The sequence below is a fragment of the Pelobates fuscus genome, chromosome 1, assembly GCF_036172605.1.
Source record: "Pelobates fuscus isolate aPelFus1 chromosome 1, aPelFus1.pri, whole genome shotgun sequence".
Taxonomy (NCBI): Eukaryota; Metazoa; Chordata; class Amphibia; order Anura; family Pelobatidae; genus Pelobates; species Pelobates fuscus.
Window position 1 is genome coordinate 142,838,603 of NC_086317.1, and position 20,780 is coordinate 142,859,382.

Genomic DNA, 20,780 nt, shown 5'->3' on the forward strand with positions numbered 1-20,780 from the left:
CCAAACTCCTTTTACCCATCTCAAATCTAACTTCACTGTAGAACTCCACTCTGTCCTCTCAACATCATGGCACCTCCTACATTTAAACGCAGCAAGCGTTCCCAATTACAACCCTGGCACACCAAGCTGACCCGATACCTCATATAAAAATGTTCCAGAACTGCTGAATGCTATTGGAGAAAGTCTCACTTTGCACCGGCCTTCCTCCACTATAAAATTTATGCTGCGCTCCTACACTCTGGCTCTTTCCTCTGCAAACATAAATTACTTCAACACCCTCATAAGCACACTGTCCCGCCAACCCAAATGCCTATTTCACACTTTTAATGCGCTCCTTCACCCAGGGCCGGTGCAAGGATTTTTGCCGCCCTAGGCAAAAGTAAAGTTTGCCGCCCCCATCCCCCCCCCCGATATGACATCACAATGCCCCATGTTAACTAACGCAAGTGCTGCAGTGCCACCGTGTTTACATTAAAAGGCCTGCAGGGACAGGCTATAGACACCAGAACCACTACATTAAGCTGCAGTGGTTCTGGGGACTAAAGTGTCCCTTTAATGTGAGGTAAATTAGAGATTAGTGCCACGAATAATATACTAGATTGCCTACTTACAATCAGATGAGGATGGTGATGGGCTCTACCTGCAGTCTGGCTCCACTGGTCTGGTGTAGAACAGGCTCTCTGGAGGCTGTTTGTGTTCTGGGAGAACAGGAAGAAGGCTCCATTTTTTTTTAAGGCCCTTTGCACAGCTCAAGGTCTGGGCCCCAGGGTCCACCTTCATGTTCCACCAATTAGTTTGTTCACAGGAGTAGGGGATGTCCTGATATGTGTGTAAGGAATGCATTGTGTGAATCTGTGTTTGTATGTGTAAGGGCTGCAATGAGTGTTTCTGTGTATGTACGGGATGCAGTGTGTGCGTCTGTAAGGGGTGCATTGAGTGTGTGTAAGGAATGCATTGTGTGTAAGGGTTGAATTGCTTGTGTGTGTGTGTCTGTGTGTAATGCATTGTGTGTTTTTCTGTGTGCAAGGGGTGCATTGTGTGTGTGTGATGGATGTCAATCTCTCCCCCCTCCCTTGTCACTCTTCTCCCCCTCTCCCTCCTCTTGTCCCTCTCTTCTCCCCCCTCCTCCCTTGTCACTCTCTTCTCCCCTGCGTGTCCCTCTCTTCTCCCCCTCCCTTGTCACTCTCTTCTCCCCCTCCCCACTCTCATTCCCCCTCCTAATCCAGTCAATTCCCCTCCCTGTCAATTTATCCCCCCCCTTTCAATTTATTCCCCCCACCCTGCCTGTCCATTTATTCCCCCCACCCTGCCTGTCCATTTATTCCCCCCCCCTCCCTGTCCATTTATCCCCCCCCTCCCTGTCCATTTATCCCCCCCCTCCCTGTCCATTTATCCCCCCCTCCCTGTCCATTTATTTACCCCCCCTCCCTGTCCATTTATCCCCCCCTGTCCATTTATCCCCCCCTGTCCATTTATCCCCCCCCCCTGTCCATTTATTCCCCCTTCCCTGTCCATTTATTCCCCCTTCCCTGTCCATTTATTCCCCCTTCCCTGTCCATTTATTCCCCCCTCCCTGTCTGTCCATTTATTCCCCCCACCCTGCCCTCCCCCCTCCCTGTCCATTTATTTCTCCCCCCTCCCTGTCCATTTATTTCTCCCCCCTCCCTGTCCATTTATTTCTCCCCCCTCCCTGTCCATTTATTTCTCCCCCCTCCCTGTCCATTTATTTCTCCCCCCTCCCTGTCCATTTATTTCTCCCCCCTCCCTGTCCATTTATTCCCCCCCCCTCCCTGTCCATTTATCCCCCCCCTCCCTGTCCATTTATCCCCCCCTCCCTGTCCATTTATTTACCCCCCCTCCCTGTCCATTTATCCCCCCCTGTCCATTTATCCCCCCCTGTCCATTTATCCCCCCCCCCTGTCCATTTATTCCCCCTTCCCTGTCCATTTATTCCCCCTTCCCTGTCCATTTATTCCCCCTTCCCTGTCCATTTATTCCCCCCTCCCTGTCTGTCCATTTATTCCCCCCACCCTGCCCTCCCCCCTCCCTGTCCATTTATTTCTCCCCCCTCCCTGTCCATTTATTTCTCCCCCCTCCCTGTCCATTTATTTCTCCCCCCTCCCTGTCCATTTATTTCTCCCCCCTCCCTGTCCATTTATTTCTCCCCCCTCCCTGTCCATTTATTTCTCCCCCCTCCCTGTCCATTTCTCCTCCTCCCCTCCCTGTCCATTTCTCCTCCTCCCCTCCCTGTCCATTTCTCCTCCTCCCCTCCCTGTCCATTTCTCCTCCTCCCCTCCCTGTCCATTGATTTCTCCTCCTCCCCTCCCTGTCCATTGATTTCTCCTCCTCCCCTCCCTGTCCATTGATTTCTCCTCCTCCCCTCCCTGTCCATTGATTTCTCCTCCTCCCCTCCCTGTCCATTGATTTCTCCTCCTCCCCTCCCTGTCCATTGATTTCTCCTCCTCCCCTCCCTGTCCATTGATTTCTCCTCCTCCCCTCCCTGTCCATTGATTTCTCCTCCTCCCCTCCCTGTCCATTGATTTCTCCTCCTCCCCTCCCTGTCCATTGATTTCTCCTCCTCCCCTCCCTGTCCATTGATTTCTCCTCCTCCCCTCCCTGTCCATTGATTTCTCCTCCTCCCCTCCCTGTCCATTGATTTCTCCTCCTCCCCTCCCTGTCCATTGATTTCTCCTCCTCCCCTCCCTGTCCATTGATTTCTCCTCCTCCCCTCCCTGTCCATTGATTTCTCCTCCTCCCCTCCCTGTCCATTGATTTCTCCTCCTCCCCTCCCTGTCCATTGATTTCTCCTCCTCCCCTCCCTGTCCATTGATTTCTCCTCCTCCCCTCCCTGTCCATTGATTTCTCCTCCTCCCCTCCCTGTCCATTGATTTCTCCTCCTCCCCTCCCTGTCCATTGATTTCTCCTCCTCCCCTCCCTGTCCATTGATTTCTCCTCCTCCCCTCCCTGTCCATTGATTTCTCCTCCTCCCCTCCCTGTCCATTGATTTCTCCTCCTCCCCTCCCTGTCCATTGATTTCTCCTCCTCCCCTCCCTGTCCATTGATTTCTCCTCCTCCCCTCCCTGTCCATTTATTTCTCCTCCCCCCCTCCCTGTCCATTGATTTCTCCTCCTCCCCTCCCTGTCCATTGATTTCTCCTCCTCCCCTCCCTGTCCATTTATTTCTCCTCCCCCCCTCTCCATTTATTTCTCCTCCCCCCCTCTCCATTTATTTCTCCCCCCCCTCTCCATTTATTTCTCCCCCCCCCCTCTCCATTTATTTCTCCCCCCCTCCCTCTTCATTGATTTCTCCTCCTCCCCTCCCTCTTCATTGATTTCTCCTCCTCCCCTCCCTCTCCATGTATTTATCTCCCCCCCCCCCCTCTCTATTTATTCCCCCCACCCTCCCCTACCTCTATAGTAGCGTGGCCGAGCTCTGTATCATGGTCCGCGGGTACAGGGAGCTTTTGTTTCCTGTACCCGGCGGACTAACAGGAAGTGAACACCAGTGTTCACTTCCTGTTAGTCCGTCCGAGTACAGGAGACAGATGCTCCCTGTACCGGCGGACTATACTGCGCTCGGTCACGCTACAGAGAGGGAGTGACAGGAGGGAGCGCTTCCCTCCTGTCAGCCCCCTCCCTTTCCTCATGCTGTGCCCGGGCGGTGCGCCCTCATGGACGCACCAGCCCGGGCAAAGCTGCAGCCGCCTGAGGCTCTCTACAGAGCGCTCGGGCGGCTGCAGCATTAGGGGGGCCGGCGCTCCTGGCGGCGCCCCTTCCCAAGGGGCGCCCTAGGCGGCTGCCTAGTCCGCCTTACAGGTAGCGCCGGCCCTGCCTTCACCATGTTGCACCCCCTCCCCTACCATCCTGTCCACCTCAAACTTTGCAACTCATTTCACTGAGACGTTTTCTACAATCAGGGAAGAGTTCTCTAACCTCTCTCCCTTCCCGTTCCAATACATCACCCAACCCCACTCACTTCACTGTTCTATGCTTAGTCGTACAAACTACAATAGAAGAAGTTTCTGCTGCGATACTCTCGCCCCACTACCTGTTCCTTTGATCCTATTCCTTCATATCTCATCTGCACTGTCTCCTTCTCACTCCCTTTCCTTCACCCTTCAAGCATGCAACTATAACGTCAATTCTCAAAAAGCCCAACCTCGACACCAACTCCCCATAAAACTATCATCCTATATCGCTACTGCCGCCATTTGCCTCAAAGATCCTTGAGAGTTGTGTATGAGAGATTGACAGACTTCCCCTAATTCAAAGGGACACTATAGTCACCTGAACAACTTTAGCTTAATGAAGCAGTTTTGGTGTATAGAACATGCCCCTGCAGCCTCACTGCTCAATCCTCTGCCATTTAGGAGTTAAATCCCTTTGTTCATGAACCCTAGTCATACCTCCCTGCATGTGACTTGCACAGCCTTCCATAAACACTTCCTGTAAAGAGAGCCCTATTTAGGCTTTTATTGCAAGTTCTGTTTAATTAAGATTTTCTTATCCCCACTATGTTAATAGCTTGCTAGACCCTGCAAGAGCCTCCTGTATGTGATTAAAGTTCAATTTAGAGATTGAGATACAATTATTTAAGGTAAATTACATCTGTTTGAAAGTGAAACCAGGTTTTTTTTTTCATGCAAGCTCTGTCAATCATAGCCAGGGGAGGTGTGGCTAGGGCTGCATAAACAGAAACAAAGTGATTTAACTCCTAAAATACAGTGAATTGAGCAGTGAAATTGCAGGGGAATGATCTATACACTAAAACTGCTTTATTTAGCTAAAGTAATTTAGGTGACTATAGTGTGCCTTCAACTCTCTGCCTGACCCACTTTATTCTGGATTCTGCTCGTCACTGTTGAAACCGCTGTGACCAAAGTATCCAACAATTTAATTGCTGCCAAGTCTTGCGGCCATTACCTTGTCCTAATTCTCCTTGATCTTTCTGCTGCCTTTGACACTTGATCATTAACAGCTTCTTCTCATGCTCCGTAATCTCGGTCTACGAGATACTGCTCTCTCTTGGTGCGTATCCTACCTCTCCCAGCGCTTTTTCAATGTTTCTTTCTCTGGCTCTGCCTCTTCCTCCAGCCCCTTTCTGTTGGCGTTCCCCAAGATTCTGTCCTTGGTCCCCTATTGTTCTTAGTCTACACTCCCTCCCTTGGTAAACTCATCAGCTCCTTTGGCTTCCATCATCATTTATATGCAGATGACACACAAATCTACCGGTCCTCTCCAGATCTCTCCCCGCCCATCTTGACATGTCTTTGACTGCTTCTCCGCGATTTCCAACTGGATGGCTGCTCACTTCCTTAAACTCAACCTGTCCAAAACAGAACTTCTGATCTTTACTCCCTCAAGTGATGCTACTCATATGTCTGTCTCCCTCCAAGTCAATGGTGCCACATCACCTCTACCTCACAGGCTCGCTGCCTAGGTGTCCTCTTTAACTCCGACCTCTCATGTCGAGTCGATCTCCAAATCCTGCCACTTCTATCTCAAAAACATAGCTTGAATCCTCCCCTAATTAACACCAGACGCGGCTGAGTTGCATGGAAGGAGCCTGGGGGAGGGGTCCTGATACGCATGGAAGACATATGGCTTCAAGGCCAAAATGACCGTTGCAGTTTCCAAAGCATAATTGGTAGCCACACTGGTCTTTTATGTCAATCCCCTGAGAGTAGACTACAGTAAAAACATATGCACAATAACATTGGCTCTCAGGTCAAGGACACTCCCATACCAATTAAATTAATCCCTCCTCAACAAGTAAAGATTTATTCAGACAGCCTTCAAAGGGAATACAATGGGAAACTACTGGAGTGAATTGAGTAGTGCGACTAAGGGAACAGCCTGTACACAGTAACTGCTTTATTAGGCTAAAGTTGTTTTGGTGCTTAGAATATCTCCAATATCTGCCGTATCAGAAATATAAGCTGGCTAATCTATGCTCTTGCTGAAACTTGCTCAAAATATATGCTGCAGGGCTGCACTGAAATAAATGCTACCCAGCAGGATGCTTTGTTTTTCATATTAAAAGGAAACCTCAACAGCCACATATCTTGCACCTAAACGGAATAGAATTATAAATATTTTGTACTCTCTTTACATGTTGCTATTCAAGGGGAGAATAAAGATCAATCACCATGAAGAAAAAGAAAAAAAAAAAAAAAGTTTAATAGCATTTAGGCCCTCTTGCATGGCTAAACATTTGGAGTATAAGTTATATATTTATAAATATGCAAGCAATCCAAACACCGTAACCACTGCAGCCCTCTGTAGGGATTATGGTGCCAAGAGAGCCCAGACACCCTCCAAGGTTAAGAAGTCAAACTGTTTTGACAACTTACCTTGGGTTCGCCAGGTGCAGCTTGCTTCTAAGAATGAAGCTCCTGCTAGGAGCCATCATTAGCTCCACCAAGCTAAGCTCTGCTGCACATTGCCGAGTTTAGCTCAGTGCAGGGATTTTCCCAGCTGCAAAAGAGCAGGCAGCAGGTGGACTCTAGGTAAGTTGTCAAACCATTCTCATAACTTTTGACTAACTATACAAGGAGGATAATAGGGAACTCCTGGCATCACAACCACTACAGCAGCTGTAGTAGTTATGGTACTTTGAGTGTTCCTTTAAGATGATTTGCTCAGACAAACTTGTTTTCTTTATTTGTAAGCCACACATTTTCAACAGAATCCAATGGCAAAAAAACAACAACAAATAAACATACTTGGTTGAAATGAACTGTATTTCCATGTACTGATGCTTTTCCAGCTCTACGAAGGCCATAGAGTACCGATGAAAAACTGGGTTTCTTATGCAAATCCCTGTGGGAGGGGGGGGAAATATTAAAGCATTTTCAAACAGAACAATACAGCTTGTCATAGAATAAAAAGCACACCATGGGGTTGTCACAATGTAAATTTTAAGAAACACGTACGCACACTCCAGGACAGGCTCCTTACTGCAGCCTGATCCTTCTACCTCGAAGTCATGACTTAAATAAGTTGCATCTTACAGAAAAGTATTGCAGACATGGCACATGTGCAGAAGTCACACTAATCCACTGGTTCTCCATAAGATACATGGAATCCAATGTTTCTCCTAGAGAAGCATTGGACATACATGGTAAATGGCTCAAATAAGTGAATCTATTTTAGTCCAAAGACCCTTATGATTGTCTGACAGAAACGAACAGTCATGGGCAATGCAAAATATCTAGCACCGATTCTGACAAACAGCACTGTTTTCATTTGCATTGCTAACGAGGCAGCATCTATGTAACAATTAAACTGAAATTATTTGATGCTTATTCACCTCTGCTCACAGAGCTGTCCAATGAAGGGTAGATTTTAAGGAATAGACCAAAATACCTTTTAGACTATTTTTACTTAAATTGTAAAATTCATTTTTTTCCCCCTCAAACAAAAGCCAACTAATGCAAGTTTAAATATGAACTGCAACACTTAGGCAAGTTGTAACTATAGTGGAAGAGGCGATTTCTACCAAGTTAGCAATTTTCTGCCTGAATGTTGCATTTGAGTTGCTCATTTCCTGTGATCTAGTGATTAGCAAATAAATACATTCACATTTTAGATAATTAACACTTTAATGAATATCTGAAAATAAATATCTTTATACAACTCATTTAAAAAAAGGCTACCAGGAATAGCCATTAAATTGGGAATTTGTGAAGAATTGCAAAACTTTATACTAAAGCTAGTAAAATGAACAAGTATGAGGTTATTTATAACCCAGCTATTTTTGGCATAAAAACTGCAATTCTCAGAAACCGTTTTAGTCATTAAATTAAGTTTCAAATTGAAGGTCAACGTGACCAACTGGAATGTGTCCAATTTGGCTATTTGTACCTTGAATTCTCCCTTAACTGAATAACCCTGTTAGTGGATACATCTGACTACTGGCTGACTACTATTTTGCAAATTCTATTATAAATGTAGGTCACACACCTAGATTTAGCCAGCACATGGGCTCTGCTCCATTGATGTTCATTGATTGCAGAATAATACATAGTGAGGAACCTGACCAACACCTCCCACACAGCTCAAGTGAGCACAATGCACTCTGGGATCTAACAGTTAGCTATTCCTTTTAAACCACAAAGCACTATGGGGTTTATTCACTAAACATAAAATGTTGCACTAAACTTAAAAGCTATTTGCAAAATGTATGCAAAAATAGCCAAGTGGCGACTGTATCTCAGTTAGGGAATGTTTCCAAATCAGCACTTTTGTCTAGATATTGCAATTTGTTTTTAATTCACTACAATGTTCACTACAGTGTTTAGTGAACTGTCCCCACAGATTATTTATCAAATACACTGATATCCATTAACGTAATTTATGACTTTGAATGCATACTTCAAGGCTGTCATCAGTAAACACATAGAAGGTATACTTTACTCAGAAACGCTATGAAATATTTCATATATGTGTGCCACACCTTATAGGCATTTAACTTACTGAAACAAATGTCCGTGACCATGCAGTATTACTATATATATATAAACACTGGCATTCAGAAGACAAGTCACACCTATACCATTCTCGTGTTTTTGTGTTCATCATGGGAAAGTTGATTATAAGCTTAGAGTAGCAGTATATATTTATTCCTGAAATCTGTGAGGAAAAGTATACTTCACAGCTAATGTATTTTAAGTACATTTTATTTACCCAAAGCATACTGACTAAAAATAAAGAGAAAATAGAGAGAAATAAAAATAACTCTAATGTTATTTTCATTAAAAGGAAATTGCTCACAGCTATTTTTTTGAATATAATCCTTTCATCAAGTTTGGAAAGGAATTAGATTATTTTTTAAATGAAGTATGTGTAAAAAATAAATAAAAGGAGTTCAAGAAAATGAGCAGTGTCCAAGTGGAACTGCTGAACAGGTGAATTTTGGATTAGCTCTGTGCATCAGAAGGCCGTAACAGCATATCCAGCGATAAATCACGGCACCTAGCCTCACAAATCAAGCCAGACAAGACATAGACTATGGCCCCCTCCAAATAGGAGAGACAGCCTGATGCCTCCAGATCCTCTGGCCCATTGAAACAGGAACAGCCGAGGGACTGAGAAGATGGCACGTACACAAGCATGCTCTTTCCCGTGTCAGACACCGCGTCAGAATCCAAAGTGCTGGAACGACTTTCAGAGAGTTCCCCAGCATTGGAAAATAAAATTTACACTGCTTCACACTATAGGTGCATTTGAAGAAAATTGCTGAACTCCACTGGGACATCAAGTGGAGTGGGTGACAAGACTGAACACTTGGAGGGTAAGATGGACGAGCTTTGTACAGCTCATAATGAAACTGTTGATGAAATCACCTTCTAGAAGAATCCCACTCTTTACTAGTTACCAAAATTGCTGACATGGAAGATAGAACCCATAGGAATAACCTGCGCATCAGGGGAATCCTAGATTCAGTCACTTTGGACGAACTGCCATCTTACCTTAAAATGGGGCTCTAAATAACAATAAGGGGGGGGGACCTAATGTCCTCCCTCCCGGCCCCCACCCCTGAGCGGTAGGTGGGAGCCATAAATAAAAAATCCCCCCCAGATGACTAGGGGTCCCCAAACACCTAGTCACCCCCCTCCCCCCAAAAAAATTACCCCTACCCTTATCCTAAAAATAATGAGGGGGGACCCTTGTCTAAATACCTGTAAAAAAAAAATAGACTTACCATTTGATGTGTTCTTTCTTCTAAAATCTTCTTTTTTCAGCCCCAAAAAAGGACAAATAAAAATCCAGAATAACTGACGCACTTAAAAAAAAACAAAAAAAACGAGCGCCCAAAAAAATAATCCTTCTTCACCCATGTAGGGCTCCGCGCAGACTGAGCTCTGCAGGGCGGGGGAATGCTTATAAAGCCGTGCCCCGCCCTGCAATTAGGCTCAGAGCACTCTGATTGGTGGATTTAAGCCATCCAATCAGAGTGCTTTGACACACTGTGTAAAATGACATAGAGCACTCTGATTGGTGGATTAAGTAACCAATCAGAGTGTTATGAGTCAAATTACACAGCGTGGGAAAATTCCAAAGAACTTTCCCACGCTGTGTAACATGACACAGAGCACTCTGATTGGTGGATTTCAAGCCAACCAATCAGAGTGCTGTGACAGGACATTTACCTGTCAGAGCACTCTGATTGGATGGCTTAAACCCATCAGAGTGCTCTGAGCCGTATTGCAGGGCGGGGCAAGGCTTTATAAGCCTTCTCCCACCCTGCAGAGCTCAGTCTGCGCGGAGCCCTCCATGGGTGAAGAAGGATTTTATTTATTTTTTGCGCTCGTTTTTTTTTTTTTTTTTGGTCAGTTATTCTGGATTTTTATTTGGCCTTTTTGGGGGCTAAAAAAAGACAATAGGTCCCCCCCTTATTGTTATTTTGGGCCCCCACCCACCGCGCAGGGTAGGGGCCGGGGGGGGGCAATAGGTCCCCTCTTTAGTTTAAAAGCCCCCACTCGCGCATTGCGGGTGGGGGCTCAGGAGGGGGGATTTTTTTTTTTTTTTAACAGTGAGCAGCCACAGGCTGCTCACTGTTTAATAGACACGCCCCTACTCGCAGTATAGCGAGTAGGGGCATAATTTACTAATACTAAGTGACCAGCTTCTATAGAGGCTGGGTCACTTGCTGCACTGGCCAATCACAGCCATGCCATTAGTAGGCATGGCTGTGATGGCTTCTAAGGGCACACGAGTCAAACGCTTGTTGCTTGGCTGCCCTGCAGCCTTTCAAAAAGTGTCATTAAATCGCCGAACACCGAACTCCAACCCGAACATACAGTCATATATCCGTGTTCGGGTCCGAGGTCCAAATAACTTACTTGGGAAAAAATTCCATCTGAGGCTCTCTGCAGTACAAGGCTAAGTGGGTTAATCTCATAAGAGCAGACATTAGACTGTGAGAGTAGGATAAGTGGTTAATCTCATAAGAGCAGACATTAGACTGTGAGAGTAGGACCTGCCAAAGGTCATATAATGGTCATATAAGGTCACTAAAATGTAACTAAATCCCCATTATTTTTTTGCCTAAATTAGGTGTTTTTGAAAAAACTTTTAAAAACTAATAAAATCTGTCAACATTGAAGTTGCTGTTTAGTAGATAGGAGAGTGCACTGGATCTTGTGTATTGTTTTTTGTATAATATGGCCCCCAGCAGCACCCATTTAAGCATGTTTAGGTGAGTGCAGCCATCCCCCCATGTAATCATATAATGTAAATAAACCTCCATTATTTTTGCCCATGTTGAAGTTGCTGTTTAGTGGTTGAGTGAGTGCGCTGGATCGTGTGTGCTTCAGTTCTGTACCAGAACTATGTCCTGATGAAAGTTCTGGTACAGAACTGAAATGCAGACCTTGTTTTCAGTTTCTCACGCAAATGAATTGAAATATCAAGGGGGCGGGGCCTCACCATCATGGCCACCGCACGTGTTTGCCAGCGGACATTGGCGGACATCGGCAATATTAACAACAATACCATCCCCAAAACTCACCCAGCCGGGTACCGCAATGCCTCTAACGACAGGGGAGAGCTCCGATCCGAGCCTGGAGACACACGCTCCAGACGGCGGCCAGACACAGCACCCGCGACCTGTACACCAGGCAAGTCCCACGGAGGGTGGAAACGGCCGTTCCTCCAGCCTGGGACCGCGGGTAAAGCACAAAATACCCGTTCCCCCCCCTCTGGACCGGCGTTAGATATAGCTTGTACCTCACATTACTTAAAAAATTGTGCAGTATACTCGTTTGCCTTGACCTTTCTTATGCTTTCAGTTATCTTTCTTGCCACCACTGTTGGGGCTTGGTATGAATAATTGTTAATCTTATGCACACAAAAATAAAGATTCATAAAAATAAAAAAAAATATATCAATAAAGGAAAATGTTTATCATAAGCGGATACCTAGGAGTGCTGGTTTATTATTGATACACACACACATACACTTACATAAATTACATAACAGAAATGTGTGTGCATACATTTAAATATACAAATATGAGCTCACCTTTCTTTAAATTCAGTAAAAATGTGCCTTAACTCTTCTTTATCTGAAACATCTCCTCTTTCAGTGTCTATAAGATACTGCACATACTTTTCACCCCAAGTTCTTATTTCTCGCTTGTTGAATTTAGGCATTTTCTTCTTACACAGTAGGTATATTAGTACAGGTGTTCTCCTTTTCTGGATACCCTGGAAAACAGTCAACTGGATGGAAAGAAAATGAGGCACCTTTATATACTGTGGCAGAATGAAAAATGAAACTAAAGATCCACCCATTAAAGGGAAACGAAACTTAACACTCTGACAGTGAGTCACTGGGCATAATCTGTCACTTCAGCTGTTGTGGACTGCAAATCCCATTATACACAGATTTCTGAGCACCTGCATTATCTCAGGGACAAAGATGCAAAAACAATGGGGGATAGTTATCAGTGTTACAGGCACATGTACACCTAATTTTTGGCAAAATTATGGTGCAATTTATCTGAATTTTCGTTTTTTGTTTTTTTTAGCTGATCTCTCTCTGCCAAGTTTGCACCATCAAGTTTGCACCATCAGTTCAGACAGAGTACTTCTAGCTCTCACAGAGACTGGGTACGACAACAGGAAGACCCCAAGTAAAAAATAAAGCCATTATAAAATGCGTCACTTTTCTTTATATTTCCCCAAATGTCCTTGCAATGGTTTGGTTCAGAGAAAAAGCAATAGATTTAATGTAAAGGATCACCAAAACAACTTTAGCTTAATGAAGCAGTTATGGTGTATATGTCATGCATCTAAGGTTTCACTGCTCAATTTACTGCCACTTAGTAGTTGAATCACTATTGTTTCTGTTTATGCAGCCCAAGCCGCACTTCTGATTGTGGCTCACACTGTCTGCATACAAAAATTTAAAAAAAATTATCTCCTGCTCTGTAAATTGAACTTTAATCCCTCCCAGGAGTCTCCTGCAAGTCTAGCAAGCTATTAACAGAGCAGGAGATAAAACATTCTAAATTAAACAGAATTTGCTAAAAAGAAAGTTTAAACATTAGTTGACTCTTTACAGGATGTGTTAAGAAAGGCTGTGCAAGTTACATGCAGGGAGGTGTGACTAGGGCTACTTAAACAAAGTGAATTCACTCTTCAATGGCAGAGATTTGAGCAATGAGATTGCAGGGACATGGTCCATACACCAAAACTGCTACATTAAGCTAAAGTTGTTTTGGTGACTATAGAAAAAAGGTGAGGAAAACAACTGGGGGCAGACAGGTATTAATTAGTTGACAACCCTCTCTGCTAAGATAATGAAAATGGGTAAGTAGTCCCCTCCCTGACACATTTGACTGACAAGCATACAGTGGCGTCTCCAGCATTCATATTTAGGGGGGGCACATGGGGGGTCAGGGACAAAAGTAGGGGGGCAATTACAAAATGTGTGTGTGTGTATGCGTATGTATGGGATATATATATATATATATATATATATAATATATATATATATATATATATATATATATATATATAATATATATATATATACACACACACACACACACACAAACGTGGAGAACATTTAAAAGTTAACAAAATTCAGATTTCCAGCACCTTGTTTAATATGCTAAAGTCTATGTGCTTTACATATGCCATGTTAACAATATCTCATGATGCCAGAATGATTACAAAACTATAGTGTTTTTTTGTGGGGGAGGAAGGGGGGGGGTTAATTTTTAAATAATTTATAACATGCAATTTAAATGGAATTTGAACACTTTTATATAAATATTTCACAAACATAGAAAATGGTCACTTAAAAGACCACTATAGTGCCAGGAAAACATACTCGTTTTCCTGGCACTATAGTGCCCTGTGGGTGCCCCCACCCTCAGGGTCCCCCTCCCGCCCGGCTCTGGAAAGGGGAAAAGGGGTAAAACTTACCTTTTTCCAGCGCTGGGCGGGGAGCTCTCTGCCTCCGATCCTCCTCTGTTCCGCCCTGTCGGCTGAATGTGCACGCGCGGCAAGAGCTGCGCGCGTATTCAGCCGGTCGCATAGGAAAGCATTTACAATGCTTTCCTATGGACGCTTGCGTGCTCTCACTGTGATTTTCACAGTGAGAATCACGCAAGCACCTCTAGCGGCTGTCAATGAGACAGCCACTAGAGGATTTGGGGGAAGGCTTAACCCATTTATAAACATAGCAGTTTCTCTGAAACTGCTATGTTTATAAAAAAAAATGGGTTAACCCTAGCTGGACCTGGCACCCAGACCACTTCATTAAGCTGAAGTGGTCTGGGTGCCTAGAGTGGTCCTTTAACAGTGTATTCTCTACACTCAGAGTTTAAGCATTTTAAAGTGACACAAAGTTGTATTTTGAAAGGCTAACTCAAATTATTTTTTCCTGTAAGAAGAGCAGATTTAGCTCTACTTCCGTGAACAACTAAAAATGGATGGCACTAAAGTTTGTGCGCTGACCTATAGTTGGTGAATAGTATACCAACACAAACTAAAATTACTTGTTTCATTCTCATGCTCACAATATGGAATCCTGGGTACATACATATCATTTAATCAAAAGCTGCAATATAAGTTCACGTTACTTACAGTAGTAGTGCCACTGTCTGGAGTGTCTGCTCCGCTCACTCAGTCCCTCTGCAAATTGCACTCTCAGGTAGGTAAGGTTTCACACCTTATGTGGGGCCGCACTGCAAACTGCCTGCAATCTCTGGTCACACCACTGTCTGCAATGTCAAGAGTAAGTGCCACTGTCATACCACTCACTGTCTGCATTCAGGGGTAAGTCACTTTTGTCACACTCACAGCACTCACTGTAATCACGACAATTAATTCACTTTTATCAGAACCTAGATGTGGCACAGGACACTGGCCACAATACCTGCTCCTCTCTGCTTGCTCTGCTGTGCCTCCTTTGCTCTTGCTCCTCTCTGCTTGCTCTACACCTCTTTACTTGCTCTGCTCCTCTCTACTTGCTTTGCTCTGCTTGCTCTCTGCTTGCTCTGCTCCGCTCCTCTCTGCTCTGCCTCCTCTCTGCTTGCTCTGCTCCTCTCTAATTGCTTTGCTCTGCTTCCTCTCTGCTTGCTCTGCTCCTCTCTGCTCTGCCTCTTCTGTGCTTGCTTTGCTCCTCTCTAATTGCTTTGCTCTGCTTCCTCTCTGCTTGCTCTGCTCCGCTCCTCTCTGCTCTGCCTCCTCTCTGCTTGCTCTGCTACTCTCTACTTGCTTTGCTCTGCTTCCTCTCTGCTTGCTCTGCTACTCTCTACTTGCTTTGCTCTGCTTCCTCTCTGCTTGCTCTGCTCCGATCCTCTCTGCTCTGCCTCCTCTGTGCTTGCTCTGCTTCCTCTCTGCTCTGCCTCATCTCTGCTTGCTCTACCTCCTCTCTGCATGCTGTGCTTCTATTTGCATGCTCTGCTTTTGCTCCTCTCTGCGTGCTCTGCTCTTGCTCCTCTCTGCTTGCTTTGCTCCCCTTTTTTTGCTCTGCTCCGCTACTCTCAACTTGCGCTGCTTTGCTCTGCTCCTCTCTGCTTGCTCTGCTCCGCTCCTCTCTACTGGCTCTCCTCCTCTCTGCTTGCTCTGCTCCTCTCTACTTGCTCTGCGCTGCCTCCTCTCTGCTTGTTCTGCTCCTCTCTGTTTGCTCTGCTCCTGCACACATATTGCCTAATACTTACACCCATACACGCACACTGCCTAATACATACATCCATACACACATACATCTATACACACATATTGCCCAATACCTACACACATATTGCCAAATACATAGACCCATAAACGCACACTGCCTAATACATACACCCATACATGCACACTGATTAATACTTACATCCATACACACATACTACCCAATACATACATCTATACACACATACTGCCTAATACCTACATCCATACACACATACTGCCTAATACATCCATCTGTACACACATATTGCACAATACATACATCTATACACATATATCGCCTAATACATACACCCATACACACACACTGCCTAATACACACACACACACACATACTGCCTAATACCAGACATCCCAAGTCTCCCGGTAGTCCTGGGAGACTCCCGCATGTTGAATGCAGCTCCCTGGCACCCGCAGATCATACACAATATACCGGAAATCATGATTTCACTAGGGCCCCGAGGTTTGCTGGCCCATTAAGAGCCGGGCCCCTGTGATATCAGCTGGCAGGGAGGAAGTGATGACAGCCTATCACTTTCTCCCTGCTTCACACAGAGCTGCCGCCCGGGAGGAGGCAGCAGCATGGAGGCAGAGCAAAAGGCTGGAGTGAGCTGCTGCTGCATGCTCACTCCCATCAGCCTCAGCCAGCAACAGAACTCTCAGAAAGCCACCCTCCTGGACACAAAGGTAAGCTAACAGGAAGGTGGCTGCAAATCTATAAAGTATGACTTGTGTGCATGTCAATATCAATATGTGCGTGTATATGAGTGTATGTTTATCTGTGTGTGTGTTTCAGTGTGTGTATCTGAGTGTATGCATCAGTGTGTATATCTCAGTGCCAGTGTGTGTGTGTGTATCTGAGTGTATGTGCCAGTTTACGTTTCAATGTCTGTATCTGTGTGTCAGTGTGTATGTGCCAGAGTGTGTGTGTGTGTATATACAGTAAGTGTATCTGTGTGTGTTGGTGGAGCGGGGTGGCGCTGTAGCTTGTGAGGCCACCTCCCTGAAATGCATTTTTGCATGTTGGGATGTCTGTAATACATACATTTTACGTTGAATATATAATTTATAGCTGTGGTAATGTTTTCATTCATTTGGTGTGATTTTATTTATAATATTGTGGGATTTAATTTATGGGTTTAATTTAAATAAAGGATCACTATAGTGTCAGGAAAACAAACCTGTTTTCCTGACACTATACAATCCTAAGGGCCCCCCTCCCTCTGGGCTGAAGAGCTTACTTTAATCCAGGGCCGGGTTCCCTCTGTGCTGGTGGCCTCTCCTTCCCCCGCCGCCGACAGCTCCCGAGTGGAGCCGCGTGCGCATTCAAACAGTCCATAGGAAAGCATTTCTCAATGCTTTTCTTGTGGACGTTCTGCATGCTGGATGCGATTTTCGCATCCAGCGTCTCAGATGTGCCTCTAGCGGCTGTCAGGAAGACAGCCACTAGAGGTTGAATTAACCCTGCTATGTAAACATAGCAGTTTCTCTGAAACTGCTTTGTTGACATCTGAAGGGTTAAAACCTTGAGGGACCTGGCACCCAGACCACTTCATTGAGCTGAAGTGGTCTGGGTGACTATAGCGTCCCTTTAATGTTACAGTGAACCTGTCTGACAGGTTCACTGTAAGTAAAACATTTTTTTCCTTATCTATAAAATGTATTATGAATATAATGGGTTGCATGGTCACTCACACACTCTTCAGTAAGCGCACATTGTCACTTACACACTCACACTCTTACTGAAATATACACACACACAATGTCACACACTCTCACTAACACACACTTATTAAGTATACACACAATGTCACTGACACAATGTCACTGACACACTGTCACTAACACACACTATTATTAAGTATACACACAATGCGACTCACTAACACACACTATTATTAAGTATACACACAACGTCACTGACACACACTATTACGTATACACACAATGTCACAAACTCTCACTAATACACACTGTTATTAAGTATACACACAATGTGACACACTCTAACACACACTGTTAAGTATGCACACAACGTCACTGACACACACTAACACACACTATTATTAAGTATACACACAATGTCACACACTCTCACTAACACACACTATTATTAAGTATACACACAATGTCACACACTCTCACTAACACACACTATTATTAATTATACACACAATGTCACTGACACACTCAATAACACACACTCTTACTAAAGTCTACACACACAATGTCACTCACACTCACTGTAATTAAGTATATACACACACAGTCACTCACACTCACTGTAATTAAGTATACACACACAATGTCACTCACACAAGTTTACAGTCACACTTTATACACAAACACACAAACATACACAAAATCAGCCCCCTTAGGCTCCATGTGGGCAATACCTGTGCTGGTGCTGTGGAGGAGGAACCATACTCCAGGGTGCAGGAAGTCTCCCCTTCGTGTCTGCTGGGGGGAGCAGGAGAGCAGTGCACAGTGAGCACAGCCTGCTGCCTGCTTCCTGCTCCCTCCTCCCTCCTCCCTCCAGTGTCTGTCCGTGTTTACAGGCAGGGGGATTCCCCTGCCTGGGATCCAACTGCTCAGGGGCTGGGCTCTCAGTAACATGGAGGGAGCCCAGCGAGCAGTAACTTCATTTCCAGTTGGGGGGGCACAAAGGGGGGCACAGTCTGATCTAGGAGGGCCATGCCCCCCCCCCCCCCCCATGCCACTGCGCATACACCTGTGTTTATAAACCCCTTTCTTAAAGGACAACTTTAACCTCAAAATTATTTTAATATAATATCCCTTCATCAAGTTTAGAAAGGATTTTTTTTAATGATGTATATGTAAAAAATAAATTGAAAACCTCATCCCTACCTATAATATATGACAGAATCCTTCAGCCATATACAGGCACCTTGGGTCAGGCGGTATTTCAAAACAGTTAGTCTTTATGGGTTTCCTGCCTTCTATGCACAGAGAAGAAGGAAACAATAAAATACATTGCCAACCTCCAAATCAGGGGTGTTAATAGGAGTTGATACCGGAGAAACTGACGGAAGCCAAGCACAGAGAGATGGACACAGGTTTCTTCAGGAAGGAAGAGATTCTTTATTGGATCACCGATCGGGACTCAGAGGGACTAGCGTCACCAAAATACCACAAGTTCTGAGCCCCGGACAATAGTGCAGGCTCCTTATATAGGCATATAACTCCTCCCATATTAAGCTCCACCCGCACATTCTCTTAACCAATTAACACAAATAAGAATTAACTTCCTGTTTGACCGCATGGCTTGTCCAGCACAATGGAGGAGGGGAATACTATATCCTGTATTCTTGCACATGCTCCGTACACTACTGATCGTATCTTGCCTCGTGCAACCAACTGATCGATACGTCAGCATATGCACGTACACATGCCACGTGGTAATCTCGGCCTACTAAATTTATTTTGACCGAGATTCCACCACATTCCCCCCTTTGATGCCTCTTGATATTTTACAATTACTTGAGGCATCACATAACCTTAGTTTTGCTTACACCGCAAGTTACCTTGAACCAGACCAGACTTATCTTATGATGTGAATCTTTTAACACTCATCTTCCTGCATTGGTTCTCCTTGATCTAGAGCCTTATACTTATATATCGCCATTATCTGTGCAGCAGCCTTCCTCTCTGCTATACTTCCTATCAGGCTTTGCACAGACCTAACTACTAAGGGTATAAGACACGGCAGGACTAGACACAACATTAAAATCAGTAGGACTCCACCTACCACTGCCTTAAGCCCTCCAAACCACTCATACCAGCTACCAAACCAACTACTTGGATTGTACCCTTTCCATACCTGAGTAGGCACATGCGCTAGTTTAACCATATGGCTAGTAAGCTCAGCTATTGCTTGCCCTTCGTCATCTATTTGAAGACAGCAATTGCTTAGGTTAAACTTCCCACATACACCTCCCTCTACTGCCAAAAGGTAATCCAAGGCTAATCTATTCTGGTATACTGCTGTCCTCATCCTGGTATTATGTTTCACTAGGAGATTGAGCGCTTGTGATGTTTCATTAGTAATAATCTCAACCACCGCCTGTAATCTTATAATGCGGTTGAGCATATAAATAGGGGTTCTATAACCAAAGGTACCATCTTCTGCCCACGTGGCTGGCCCATAATAATCTATGATACGCTGGGGAGGCCATTCATTATCTTCCCAGGTGCCTATCTCTAAGGGTCCCCTTTTCTTCCTATGATTCACATCATACACTTTAACACCTAAAGTCTCACCTGTTTCAATCGGTAACAAGAAGAAGGATGGTTTGAGCATACCCAACACACATGCCCCTTCCCAGTCCTGTGGCAACTCCGAATAGGCTTTCTTACCACAGATCCAGTACAAATTTGCTGGGGCTCTCCAGGTAGATGTGATGGATAAATCAAACCACACATCCTTTAAACTGGCATATCTAGCAAACGGGTTAGATGGTTCTGAGACATTTGAAGCCGACCACCAAGTTGTATTTTTAGTATCATCATCATAAGCTTTTTGCCCTAGACAAGTTAATTCTCCTACAGAAGTATTATACATTATTCCTTTCCTTGCTATGCAAACATAACCTATGATGGAGGTCTTTAATCTCCACTCAGATTTACCTCTAACACTCAAATGATAATCGGCTTGTGTAGATATTAGTTGGTCAACTGCCTCAGAACCGGACATTACCTCCTTTGCTTCCCAAGGCCATTGGTCTCCCATGTTAGTACCTCCACACACATAGCAGTTGGTAACATTAAGACTACCGGCAATACTTTCAGCTAGGTCAATGAACAGGTTTTTAGCGTTATGGGGGATCTTATTATCTATACTCATCTCTTCATAAAAGAAATGGTATACTTGATGAGTCTGGGAGGATACCGTATCAGTCTCTATTCCTATAAACAATAATGTCCCAGGATCTAAACCCGTCCCGTATATCTGAAACCCAAATAAATTTCCATACTTATCTAGGAACTTGTCGGGGTTATTAATAAGTATATGGACTGGGTTGCATTCCATAGACTTACAATAAGGGCTAGTCGGCAACTTAGT

The 20,780-nt window shown here is 44.6% G+C and overlaps 1 protein-coding gene across 1 annotated transcript in view; it reads right to left on the reverse strand.

The window, feature by feature from the left end:
• Positions 1-12,246, reverse strand: part of MOV10 (Mov10 RNA helicase) — a 92,189-nt gene extending 79,943 nt beyond the window's left edge. Inside the window, exons 1-2 of the mRNA XM_063444329.1 lie at positions 12,027-12,246; positions 6,725-6,821 (exon numbers count right to left, since the gene is read on the reverse strand). Coding sequence (XP_063300399.1) covers positions 6,725-6,821; positions 12,027-12,157 — 228 coding nt within the window. The 5' untranslated portion in view covers positions 12,158-12,246. The remainder of the gene's footprint in view (positions 1-6,724; positions 6,822-12,026) is intronic.
• Positions 12,247-20,780: the final 8,534 nt, after the last annotated feature.